At 37.3% G+C, this 12,677-nt stretch overlaps 1 protein-coding gene across 1 annotated transcript in view; it reads left to right on the forward strand.

Moving 5' to 3' along the window:
* Positions 1–12,677, forward strand: part of LOC100546043 (sodium channel protein type 1 subunit alpha) — a 63,557-nt gene that overhangs the window by 21,629 nt on the left and 29,251 nt on the right. Inside the window, exons 10-18 of the mRNA XM_085227780.1 lie at positions 79–384; positions 1,119–1,499; positions 2,680–2,812; positions 3,342–3,580; positions 5,874–6,047; positions 6,656–7,012; positions 7,723–8,202; positions 9,076–9,193; positions 9,768–9,922. Of these exons, the coding sequence (XP_085083906.1) occupies positions 79–384; positions 1,119–1,499; positions 2,680–2,812; positions 3,342–3,580; positions 5,874–6,047; positions 6,656–7,012; positions 7,723–8,202; positions 9,076–9,193; positions 9,768–9,922 (2,343 nt within the window). The remainder of the gene's footprint in view (positions 1–78; positions 385–1,118; positions 1,500–2,679; positions 2,813–3,341; positions 3,581–5,873; positions 6,048–6,655; positions 7,013–7,722; positions 8,203–9,075; positions 9,194–9,767; positions 9,923–12,677) is intronic.

Consider the following 12,677-nt stretch of genomic DNA (forward strand, 5'->3'; position numbering starts at 1 on the left):
AATTCTGTACAAGTAAAATTCAACAGTTTTGATATCATGGTTTGCTGAGTGACATGAATTCATCCTGTGGTATGACAGGCAGCAGCAGTGGCAGCGGCGGCAGTAACAGCATCCGCGGAGTCCAGGGAACCCAGCGCCGCAGGAGAAGCAGGTGGGCTTTCAGAAAGTTCCTCAGAGGCTTCCAAATTGAGCTCAAAGAGTGCCAAAGAGAGGAGAAATAGAAGGAAAAAAAGAAAACAGAAAGAACAGTCTGGAGGAGAGGAAAAAGATGAAGATGAATTTCACAAGTCTGAATCAGAAGACAGCATCAGAAGAAAAGGTTTCCGGTTATCTATTGAAGGCAATAGGCTGACATATGAAAAGAAATACTCTTCTCCACATCAGGTATTGCATATAGTTATTTTTAATAGAAGCATATATTTAAAGCATCGCAGGCTGTTATAAAACAAGTTTAGTCTTCCTGGTACAGTAATGTAAGCCTACTGCTTAAAGAAAAGAAACCAGGATTTTCATTAAATTTCCTTATTCTTGTTTGTGCCTGACAGAAAGTGCTGTAGGTGCTAGGCTGTCTTGTAAAAAAAGACAAAACATCAGAGTGAAACTTAACTTCATATACCCATTCTTGTAAAAACATTGTTCAAAAATTATATTAAAAATATTCTTCAGCTGATTCAGTTAGTTTCTTAGAGTGATTATACGTTATCTATTCTTATTAAAATGTTATGGTGACTTTCCGTTATGATAACCTTACATTTTCCTCCTGCTTCAGTGATGTTGGAGGTTGGTTCAATATGTGAAGGATGCTGCATATATGAAAAAACATGCATGCTTATAATGCATTTTTGCTTAATGGATATTGTGCAACCACCCAGCTACTTAAGCAGACATTAGGAATAAATAGTGCTCAAAACTGGTTTTGTCTTAAGAATCCATGAGCAGAGGTATTTCTTCTTGCAAAATATGCTGGAGAACATACAAAATATTCACAGTAGCATTAACTTCTGGTAAAAGTGGTTAACTTTATGTAAGAAAAAAAAAATGAAAAAGATATGTGGTACTAATGGCAATACTAAGTTTGAAGTTTTCAGTTAATAATTACAAATTTTGTTTGCCTACAGTCTTTGCTGAGCATTCGTGGCTCCCTATTTTCCCCAAGGCGCAACAGCAGAACAAGTCTTTTCAGCTTCAGAGGTAGAGCAAAGGATATAGGATCTGAAAATGACTTTGCTGATGATGAGCACAGCACTTTTGAAGACAATGATAGCAGAAGAGATTCTCTCTTTGTGCCGCGCAGACACGGTGAACGGCGCAACAGTAACATTAGTCAGGCCAGTAGGTCATCCAGGATGCTGGCAGTGTTTCCAGTGAATGGGAAGATGCACAGCACTGTGGATTGCAATGGGGTGGTTTCCCTGGTTGGTGGACCATCTGTTCCTACATCGCCTGTTGGACAGCTTCTGCCAGAGGTGATAATAGATAAACCAGCTACTGATGACAATGTAAGAAAGTTTTAAACAGCTTAGGCATCATGGCCTTTCCTTACTGCACCAGCCAGTGTTACCTTCAGAATGGAATCCTTGGCAATGCTTCCTGGTTGGTCAAGCTGTGAATGCTCCTGCATCTTGTAAAATCTTTAATAAATTAAACAGATAAGATAGTTTGCAACATAAGCATTTACTTACTAATATTCTCATAACTAACAAATGCAATTTGCAATTTCCACATAGTAAAATATAACTTACCTATACACCCACAAAAGCGCTATACTGTATTACCAGGTCATGCATTCATTTTGCTGCTATAAATGTCTGACTAGTTATGGTCCACAAAATCAAAGTTGCTAGACAATTGAAAACAGTATACAAAAATTTTATCATATGTCTGCAATCAGTATGACACTGCTATTACCGTTATATCAAAATTAGCATTATCGGTTAATTTTGATAATATATGATTCTGTATCAGACCCACTAAAAATGTAAGGTAGTAGTCAGTTCTTTATTACCATTTGTTTCTCATTTCTATATATTTCCATCCTTTGCTGGTGGAGTTCTGTAGTATAAACACAGAGTTAATTGGAATATTGCATTTCTGCACATACTACCAAAAATACAAATTATAAATGTCTGTGTGAACATATTTGCAGCACATATTGCTGTCACTGTGTATATATAAGCAGGTAAGAGAGGAGATCACTGAAATAAATTTCTTACTTTGTTCAAAATTGTCTACTCACATTAATTAGAAACATACTAGCATGAGGAAGCATGAGGAAGTCGTACTTTTCTTACTTGCTACAATTTGTCTAATGTAAAAAAGCTATTATGTCATAGGAAACTGAATATTCTGTCTGCAAGGAAAAAATAGTTTGCAAAAAAAGTACAATTTTTTTTTAATTCAGTCCTTTTTCATATCTTTAAATAATTCTTCTAAGCTTGAAGGAAAGAAATGCAATAGTTAAGTGAATAAACTCTCACTGAATCTTGAACAGTCAGATAACTATTGCCTATTATCATTTAAAAATTATCTTAAAGATATTAAAAAGTAAGAAAAGTCTGACATGATTAAACTTGAAGTGCACGAAGCACGTATATATGCATATTAATAACAGGGATCTATGTAGTATTTGTCTATTTTATTATTCAAATGTGGTCTCACCTATTACTGTTCCCTGTGTAGGGCACCACTACAGAGACAGAAATGAGGAAGAGAATATCAGGCTCTTTCCATGTTTCTATGGACTACCTGGAAGATCCAGCTTTAAGAGAGAGAGCAATGAGCATTGCTAGCATTCTTACAAACACTGTGGAAGGTATGTGTTATACATAGGTTAATGCCATATTTTTCCTGAAAATCTGATTTGAAACTTAAAAACTGATTTAAAATATCTTCATAGATACTGTCCAACAAACCAACAAATATTTATCAGTACACTCAGAGGCCTATATTCGTTGAAGTCATTACATAAGTAAGCATTTCTAGTTCATTGTTTTGCTACCATCTACCTTGTGCTTGCTGGGACTACAAAGTTGTGTTTGATGACAACAACTGAGGGCATGCTTATACATATTATTAAAAAAACGCATTACTATACACAAAAAGATAATAGAACATTTTTCAAATATATAACTGTATATACATATTTTTAGTAGTTATATTATTCAGTTACTCTTTAAAAGCTCAGCTGTATGTGATAATTTTTTTTTTTTTTTTTTGGTACTAGGAATGAATAAAAATTATAAAAGATATGCCACTATAGATTGATATCTTGACTGGTATAACTCATCTAGCCTTGAGAATGCTAGAGCAATCGTGTATTTACGAATTTTGCTTTCCCACAGAACTCGAAGAATCAAGACAGAAATGCCCACCGTGTTGGTATAAATTTGCAAATATTTTCTTGATCTGGGACTGCAGTCCTCATTGGTTAAAAGTAAAGCATATTGTCAACTTAGTTGTAATGGATCCATTTGTTGACCTGGCTATTACAATTTGCATTGTTTTAAATACACTCTTTATGGCCATGGAGCATTATCCAATGACTGATGAATTCAATAACGTACTTTCAGTTGGAAATCTGGTGAGTCTGTTACTTTTTTTTTGTGTTTATGTTTTTAAAGGAAATATGTCTGTTTGTACCTCTTTAGAAAGCAGATTTACTGACCATTTGTTACCATCCTGATAGACTCTATCATAACATTTTTGGATCACATAACTTACAATTCTGTAAAATCAATATTTTCCTGTGTTCTGGGAAACCAAATTAAATATTTTTTTAAAATGGCACCACTGCTACATTAAGTAAAGTCCATATTAAATAGAAGTTGATTTATCTAGCTACTAACCCAGGAAATGCATTACTTCCATGAAAAAGACACAATGGGAATAAATGTATTTCTTTTTCAATCAATACAATACAAATGTGTAAATTATGAATGTGTTTTTAATTGCTTTCGTCTCTTTGCTCTGCTTCCTGAGTACAGGTTTACAGTCACTAGAAGAGCCATTTAAAGGCATTTCTAGAATTTTCTTCTTTAAATGAATTTCTAGGTGGATACATGGATTGTTCTCTGTATATGCTTATTTTAAATAAGAAAAATGTCCTACAGTAATTTTTCTTCTTACAGTCTTTACATTTTTTAGAATCAGATAATTAGTAGGATACCTTTTTTATCATGTTGTCAACTATATTTTCTCCCTTCTACTTCAAAAAGATAAATTATTAAAGAATTCAGTAGTTAATTTTCCGTAGCTATGATGCTTTTGAACTGACAGGTTTGATCACACAGAAGTATCTGTGGCTGCAGTCCTACTTCATCTCTTATTTTAAGAATTGATTTCCTATAATGTGATTTTTAAATATCCTTGTTTTGTAATGAAGGAAAAAAAATATCTCAGATCAAATAAAAAACTATTCAGAATTTAGAAAGGAAAATTAATAGACAAATTCCTAACCGAATTTCATACACTTATAACAAAGGAAGCTCTGAATATGTTGTATTGTAGCAGTTTGTCTTGTATTATAGCTTGCATATATGAATTATAGTCTTGTTTGCCAATCAGGAAAATATCATATAAATATTGCTGAACATTAGACTACAAAGAGTGTGAGAGAGGTTGGCTGTAAGCACCATCCTCTTCCAATCTTAAGTTCCTTGATTTAAGCCCTTTCTCCAATGTAGAAGCTTTCAGGGTTCTCCTGCTTCCATAGTTTAGCTTTAAATGCCCTTGAGAACTTCATTGTCACAATGGTTAGGAACTTTATTCATATTTTCACATGGTATTTATTCATTCCCACTTCTTCCACAGTGGTTTTAATTCTCTATCTTAAAAACAAGTAACTTTTCCTGTCCAGTGCTTGCATCTGTGATGTATTTAGAAGTAATAAAATCTATCTTGAGAATTTATGTTCCTACACTGAACAAGTCAGAATCTTATCCAGATCCCTCCCAATTATCCCAGTTATTCTGTTTAGCTGTTGCAGTTTCTGTTCAACTTGAAAACTGAGTTATCAAAAACCAAAAGGAAAGACAAATAACCAGTACAGTGCAGAACTCAGCCAGCCTTTAACAGTGGCTTTAATACTTTCTTATCCTATAAAAAATTCTTCTAATACTCAGAATCACAACTGCTTTCTCTTAAACCTTCTCAGGCTCAGTACCTTGGTGGCTCCTAAATATGATTCCTGCTTCATTCAGAATATTGAATTCCACGATAGGAAATCATTACCAGAAATATCATGTTTAATATGTACTTTTAAATGTTATTTCAGTCCTGACGTAAAAACAATTGAGCCAACTGGCTTCACTGAGCTTACTGGCAACACCCACATAGAAGTTTCCTCAGCTTCTGCAAATTGTTGTATCTCTGTTGATCTCCAGCTGTTATAATCTTTTTCTCTGTTGAACTGAATGAGATTATTATAGGCTGTATAAGCAAAGGAGTTACTCGTCAGAAGTCTTAGACTTGGCCTCATTCATAATGCTGTATAATGTAATAAGTGTACCAAAAATTATGTTATGCCATGTAATTTCTTGGAAAGCATTCTGGTTTATGCCATGAAAATCAAATTAAGGATATTGTTTGTACAATACATGAGGAAGTCCGTATCCTGATATAGTTGAAATTGGATTACAAATGTTATAAAACAGAAGTTTGCATAATGTCTTTTTCAGTTTAGAATGTAATTATTTGAAAAAAAATTGCTTGGTTTATATGACCTCTGTTAAGGTAAGGTGGTCATAATATATCACTACAGTGGACTATTAAGTATCAGTTTTGGATGAGGCTGATTTCAGATAGGTAGCTTAGACAACAGCTTAACCTGCAATATTATATTTTGCAAAAAATAACCATGTGCACTCTGAATTCAGGTCTTCACTGGAATCTTCACAGCAGAGATGTTTCTCAAGATAATTGCAATGGATCCCTACTATTATTTTCAAGAAGGCTGGAATATTTTTGATGGATTTATTGTAACCCTTAGCTTGGTTGAGCTTGGTCTTGCAGATGTGGAAGGACTCTCAGTTCTTCGATCATTCAGATTGGTAAATATATATCAATTGCACTGATTATTCAATGAGGCTTCATTAGTTATTTTTTTCCCTTAAAAATTTTCATTATTTGCTATGATACTGATCCTGAAGTCTCTTTCAGCAGTACAAATCCATACAAATCCATATTTGATACCTTACTGGCTTCAGCATGAATCAGTAGAGATCCAGAAAAATAGATAGCAATGGTGTCCTGGCCTATTTCCAATCTGTTTATTATATATACACACTTTAAACATCCTGCTATGCACAGACTCTTTAGATAGACGTATTGTGCTCTGATTAATACCACAGGAGAAGATCCATTGTGCATATAACTGCAGAAAAGTAGCCCCATTTATTTTAAAAGATGGGCCCTAAATTTTAAACTCTATTTGACTGGTAGTTTCTTGGGCTTTGGGGAAAAACTATTCTTTGAAGTTATCAAGCTCTAACTTTGCAAAATTTTGTGACTGACCTTTTGAACATCATGCATGTGGAAAAGAATATCAACTTTCAACAGTCATACTGGAGGCCTTTTTTTTGCAGTAATATCTTTCCATAAAATTATCTTTGTACTTTTTGGTGCTGCTTGTCCTAACACTGTTTTTCTTTTCTTCCAGTTACGAGTCTTCAAATTAGCAAAATCTTGGCCAACTCTAAATATGCTGATTAAGATTATTGGCAACTCAGTGGGGGCTCTGGGAAATTTGACCCTTGTTCTGGCCATCATTGTGTTCATTTTTGCTGTTGTTGGGATGCAGCTGTTTGGGAAAAACTATAAGGAATGTGTCTGCAAAATTGCAAGTGATTGTGTACTTCCACGATGGCACATGCAAGATTTTTTTCACTCTTTTTTGATCGTATTCCGAGTTCTGTGTGGAGAATGGATAGAAACAATGTGGGACTGCATGGAGGTTGCTGGCCAAGCAATGTGCCTTACTGTCTTCATGATGGTCATGGTGATTGGAAACCTAGTGGTACGTAATCAAAACATTAACAAAATACTCTTCAATAACAGAGTGGGTTCAATTCTGAAGAGAACTAAGTGTTCTGGCTCTACTTCAATAAAGCACTTAGGCTGGTGGTTTCAAGTGTAAGAGATTTTTTGGATAGAGAACAAAGTATTCTGTACCTTGTGATATCAGAAAGCTAAGACAATGTTAGAGTAAGCTCTTAGTCACATTCTTAATTTGTCTTTTGGCTGTTTCTAAATATTTGTTCTCCAAACAATTTTAGTTTATGGGCTCTTAATAAATCATTTGCTGTAATTTTTTTTATTATTTATAACATATGATTAGTCATCTAAATCTTGTTTCTACTGTATGAAGGAATAAATTAAACAATTTTATGATGCTAAATAGCAAGTTTGTTATCTCAGATGATAAGGTTTTTCCACCAAAATATTTATACGCCATCTGGATTTAAAGATGTTGAAATATTTTTAATAGTAAACAACACACAATCAAAAAAAACAAATACCCTTCATTTTTCATGGAGAAAGAGTTCTGAGGGTGCTTTTATTTTATTTTATTTTATTTTATTCTATTTTATTTTATTCTATTTTATTTTATTTTTTTGTGAACTCTTGAGATTTCAGCCTTCAATGCTGCTAGTAGGACTTTTTAAACAAAGTGCAAGTTCTTTGTTGACATAAATTTTAAAATGTTCTTTTTTCATCTTTCTGCAGGTATTGAACCTATTTTTGGCCTTGCTGTTGAGCTCATTTAGTGCTGACAACCTTGCTGTGACAGATGATGATAATGAAATGAACAATCTCCAAATTGCAGTAGCAAGAATGCAGAAGGGCATAGACTATGTGAAAAGAAAAGCGCGTGAATTCATCCAAAAAGCTTTCGTTAAAAAACAAAAAGCTTTAGATGAAATCAAACCACTTGAAGATTTGAACAACAAAAACAGTTGTATTTCCAACCATACTGCAGAATTAAGCAAGGACCATGATTACATTAAAGATGTGAATGGAACAACCAGTGGCATAGGCACAGGCAGCAGTGTGGAGAAATACATAATTGATGAAAGTGATTATATGTCCTTCATAAACAATCCAAGTCTGACTGTGACAGTGCCCATTGCTGTGGGTGAATCTGACTTTGAAAATTTAAATACAGAGGAGTTTAGTAGTGAATCAGACCTGGAAGAGAGCAAAGAGGTATTCAGATACGTTGTGCATTTCTCTTGATCCCTTCTGTATGTTTTTCTTTACTCAGTGTATTCAATACTTCACCATTTGTTACTTTGACACTTCTTTATACATGGACAAAAGTAAGTGTATAAAAGAGAGTTTAATTCTTGATGAGCAGAAGTGTGAGAAAGGGTTAAAAATTACTACAGTTCCAACAGGAGATAGGATGCAAAGGAATGAGGGACGAACCTAATCAAGAACTGCTTATGACCTCTGTTTTATTTAGAACTGTATTTTAGAAAAACTATTATTTAGCATTGTTGATTTTAAATAACTTAATTTTATTGTCCAAAATGCATGAAAGAGAATGGTGAATTAAAATGAAAAGTAAATATTTTTTCCAAAATGAAAAAGTCTCTAAAAAGTTTTGAAAAGTATTTTCAAAATGATTTTGAAATAAATACAGCCTTCAATGCTTATCAGTGTTTCTTTTTCCCTCTTTTCTTTCAGCTGCCACCTCATTTATATAGTTATATTTGGGCTGTTACCTGCTTTTCAGTAGACTTAATGTATGCAGGTTGTTGCATATATATTTAAGTTGTACTCTGTCCAGGACAAGAGATCTTTACCACTAATTGTTAGTTGTGGTCATAAATCCTTGCAGGCTTAGAACTATTATTCATATTTTGTAGTTTAAAATCTATTTTTCTTTAATCTTTATTACGATTGATACTGTACAAAGGAAAAAAAAAACTGTACAAATTTCCCTTTAGTTTGTCAGCAATTAACTTGCGCTGAATACCAGAACAAAAGAACTATTTAATTATTCTGGAAACTACTAATATTTTCCTAAAAGTATTTAATGGAAATTTGTGATTCTTTTTTCTTTTTTTTTTACAGAAGCTAAATATGTCCAGTTCATCTGAAGGCAGCACAGTTGACATTGGACTTCCTGCAGAAGAGCAACCAGAAGCTGAACCTGAGGAATCCATGGAGCCAGAGGCCTGCTTCACTGAAGGTGTCTGAGACAAAAAAAAATCCAAACTTATTTATGAAATATAAAATTATTAATTGTCAAAACTAGTTCTTAATATTTGTGTTTAATTATTTACTTTTTCGTCAGTTTTTAAACTATGCTTAGAAGCAGTAATACTTTTAGACCATAATTCACCATATGGATATTGAATTTAGTATCTCACACAAAAGAAAGTACAATAAAACGTTTGCCCAAGAATTACCACATAGAGTTATTTTAATTCTGAATTAATTAATATATTTTTTATTTCTTACTTTATAATTTAGCTTCAAGTTGCATGGATTTTTATCTTTTTGTATGTACTGTATTGAGCAGTTAATTCTTGATAAATAAGAAACTTTTTCTCATCCATTCTTTGAATTGTAGATTTCAATTGTCTCAGTGTTAAATTTTATTGCTTTGAAGGAAAAAAAGATCATCTTGATGAAAATCCTCTGACCTTTTACTAAATAGCACAGCTTCTGGAAATGTAGTGTTGTGTTACTAAGTATACATAACCAGCAGTTATGTAATTCAACAAAATCTTTCTTTTTCTCAATACATATGCTGTTGTAAGGCTGTGTACGGAGGTTCAAGTGCTGTCAAGTAAGTGTAGAAGAAGGGAGAGGAAAGCAGTGGTGGAACCTTAGAAAAACATGCTTCAGAATTGTTGAACACAACTGGTTTGAGACTTTCATTGTCTTTATGATTCTCCTCAGCAGTGGAGCCCTGGTGAGTAAAACATGAAGAGAGTGTTGTAACTGCTCTCAGAAAACATTGTTTTAACTTAGTTCACTGTGTTAGAAAAAGCACATAATTTCATGTTTTCAAAGGATCACTACATTTTAGTCACGACTTTAAAAAACAGGTAAAAAAAAGTCTCTTCTCAACAGTATATCCAAAAAGAACAGATATAATTTCACCTGGCATGATGGCTGCAGATGGATGCAGCCTGTCTTCACGGGGAAAGAGGGTTCTAGCTGAGGAACTGGCGGGACTTATTGACAGGTGTTTAAACTAGGTATGAAGGGGGAAGGGGACAAAATGACGACCTCTGGGACTGAGGGGCCAGTTCGAGGCTCCAAACAGGACTTGATGGGTGGAGACAGTGGAGTTCAAAGGCTTGGAGAGAGGTGGAGGGATGCTGCTTCTCTTAAGTGCCTGTATACTAATGCGCGTAGCATGGGGAATAAACAGGAAGAGCTGGAGTTCTGCGTGCAGTCGCAAGGTCATGATCTCATTGCAATCACAGAGACGTGGTGGGACAGCTCGCATGACTGGAATGTTGTCATGGAGGGCTATGTGCTTTTTAGGAAAGATCGGCTGGCTAGGCGGGGTGGTGGAGTTGCTCTTTATGTGAGAGAGCAGCTAGAATGTATTGAAATTCACTTGGGGGAGAGTGATGTAGCAGTGGAGAGCTTATGGGTGAGAATCAAGGGGCAGGCTGGTAAGGGTGACACTGTTGTGGGGGTGTACTACAGGCCCCCTGATCAGGATGAGGAGGCTGATGAGGCCTTCCAAAAGCAACTGGATGTAGCGTCACGTTCCCAGGCACTGGTGCTTATGGGGGACTTCAATTATCCAGATATTTGCTGGATGACCAACATAGCCAGGCACGCATGGTCCAGACGGTTCTTGCAGTGTGTTGAAGACAACTTTCTGATGCAGGTGGTGGAGGAACCGACGCGGGGAGGGGTGTTACTGGACCTTATTTTCACCAACAGGGATGGACTTGTTAAGGAAGTAAAGGTAGGGGGCAGTTTGGGTTGTAGTGATCATGAGATGGTGGAGTTCAAGATCCTGAGCGGAAGAAGCAAAGCAATAAGTAGGATTGCTACCCTGGACTTTAGGAGAGCCAACTTCGATCTCTTCCGGGACCTACTTGGAGCTATCCCGTGGGCTCGGGTGTTAGAAGGTAAGGGGGCCTCTGAGAGCTGGTCAGCATTTAAACAGCTCTTCTTCCAAGCTCAGGATCGGTGCGTCCCTGTGAGCAAGAAATAGGGAAAAGGTGGCAGGAGACCTTTGTGGATGAGCAAGGAGCTCATGCGCAAGCTCAAAGGAAAGAAGAAGGTCCATGAAATGTGGAAAAAGGGTCTGATCACTTGGGAAGAATATAGGAATGTAGTCAGGGCCTGCAGGGATGCAACGAGGAAGGCTAAAGCCCGTCTGGAATTGAATCTAGCTAAAGTGATAAAGGATAATAAAAAAGGCTTCTTCAAGTATGTTAATAGCAAAAGGAAAACTAGGGAGAATGTGGGCCCCTTACTAAGTGAGGGGGGGGTCCTCGTAACGGGGGATGCTGAGAAGGCAGAGATACTGAATGCCTTCTTTACTTCTGTCTTCAGTGAAAAGGCTCCCCTGCAGGAATCCCACACCCTGGAGGTTAGTGAGAGGGTCTGGGGAACGGGAGACTTCCCTTTAGTCAGGAAAGAGGACGTGCGTGAGCGCCTAGGCAGTACTAAGGTCCACAAGTCCATGGGACCTGATGGGGTGCATCCACGTGTGCTGAGGGAGCTGGCGGAGGTCATTGCCGAACCGCTCTCCATCATTTTTGAGAGGTCCTGGACAACAGGGGAGGTCCCTGAAGACTGGAGGATAGCCAATGTCACTCCGGTCTTCAAAAAGGGCAAGAAGGAAGATCCGGGTAATTATAGGCCTGTCAGCCTCACCTCCGTCCCTGGAAAGGTGATGGAACAGCTTGTGCTGGATACCATCTCCAGACAACTGGGAGAAAAGGAGGTTATCAGGAGTAGTCAGCATGGGTTCACCAAGGGGAGGTCGTGCTCGACCAACTTGGTGGCCTTCTATGATGCTGTCACATGCTGGGTGGATGGGGGAAGAGCGGTAGATGTAATCTACCTTGATTTTAGAAAGGCGTTTGATACTGTCTCCCACGACATCCTTATAACAAAGCTGAGGAAGTGTGGGATAGACGAGTGGACAGTGAGGTGGGTTGAGAACTGGCTGACTGGCAGAGCGCAGAGGGTCGTCGTTGGTGGTGCAGAGTCTGGCTGGAGACCTGTAACCAGTGGTGTCCCCCAGGGGTCTGTGCTGGGTCCGGTCATGTTCAGCATCTTCATCAATGACCTTGATGAGGGGATAGTGGCCACCCTCAGCAAGTTTGCTGATGATACGAAGTTGGGAGGATTGGCTGACACGCCTGAAGGCTGTGCTGCCATTCAGCGAGACCTGGACAGGCTGGAGAGCTGGGCAGTAAGAAACCAGATGAGGTTCAACAAAAGCAAGTGTAGGGTCTTACACCTAGGGAGGAATAATTGCATGCACCAATACAGGCTGGGGGATGAGCTGCTGGAGAGGAGCTCTGCAGAGAGGGACCTGGGCGTCCTGGTGGACGACAGGTTGGCCATGAGCCAGCAGTGTGCCCTCGTGGCCAAAAAGGCCAATGGCATTCTGGGGTGCATTAAGAAGAGCGTGTCCAGCAGGTCGAGGGAGGTGATCCTCCCCCTCTACTCTGCCCTGGTAAGGC

Source organism: Meleagris gallopavo, chromosome 7 (assembly GCF_905368555.1).
Source record: "Meleagris gallopavo chromosome 7, MGAL_WU_HG_1.1, whole genome shotgun sequence".
NCBI lineage: Eukaryota > Metazoa > Chordata > Aves > Galliformes > Phasianidae > Meleagris > Meleagris gallopavo.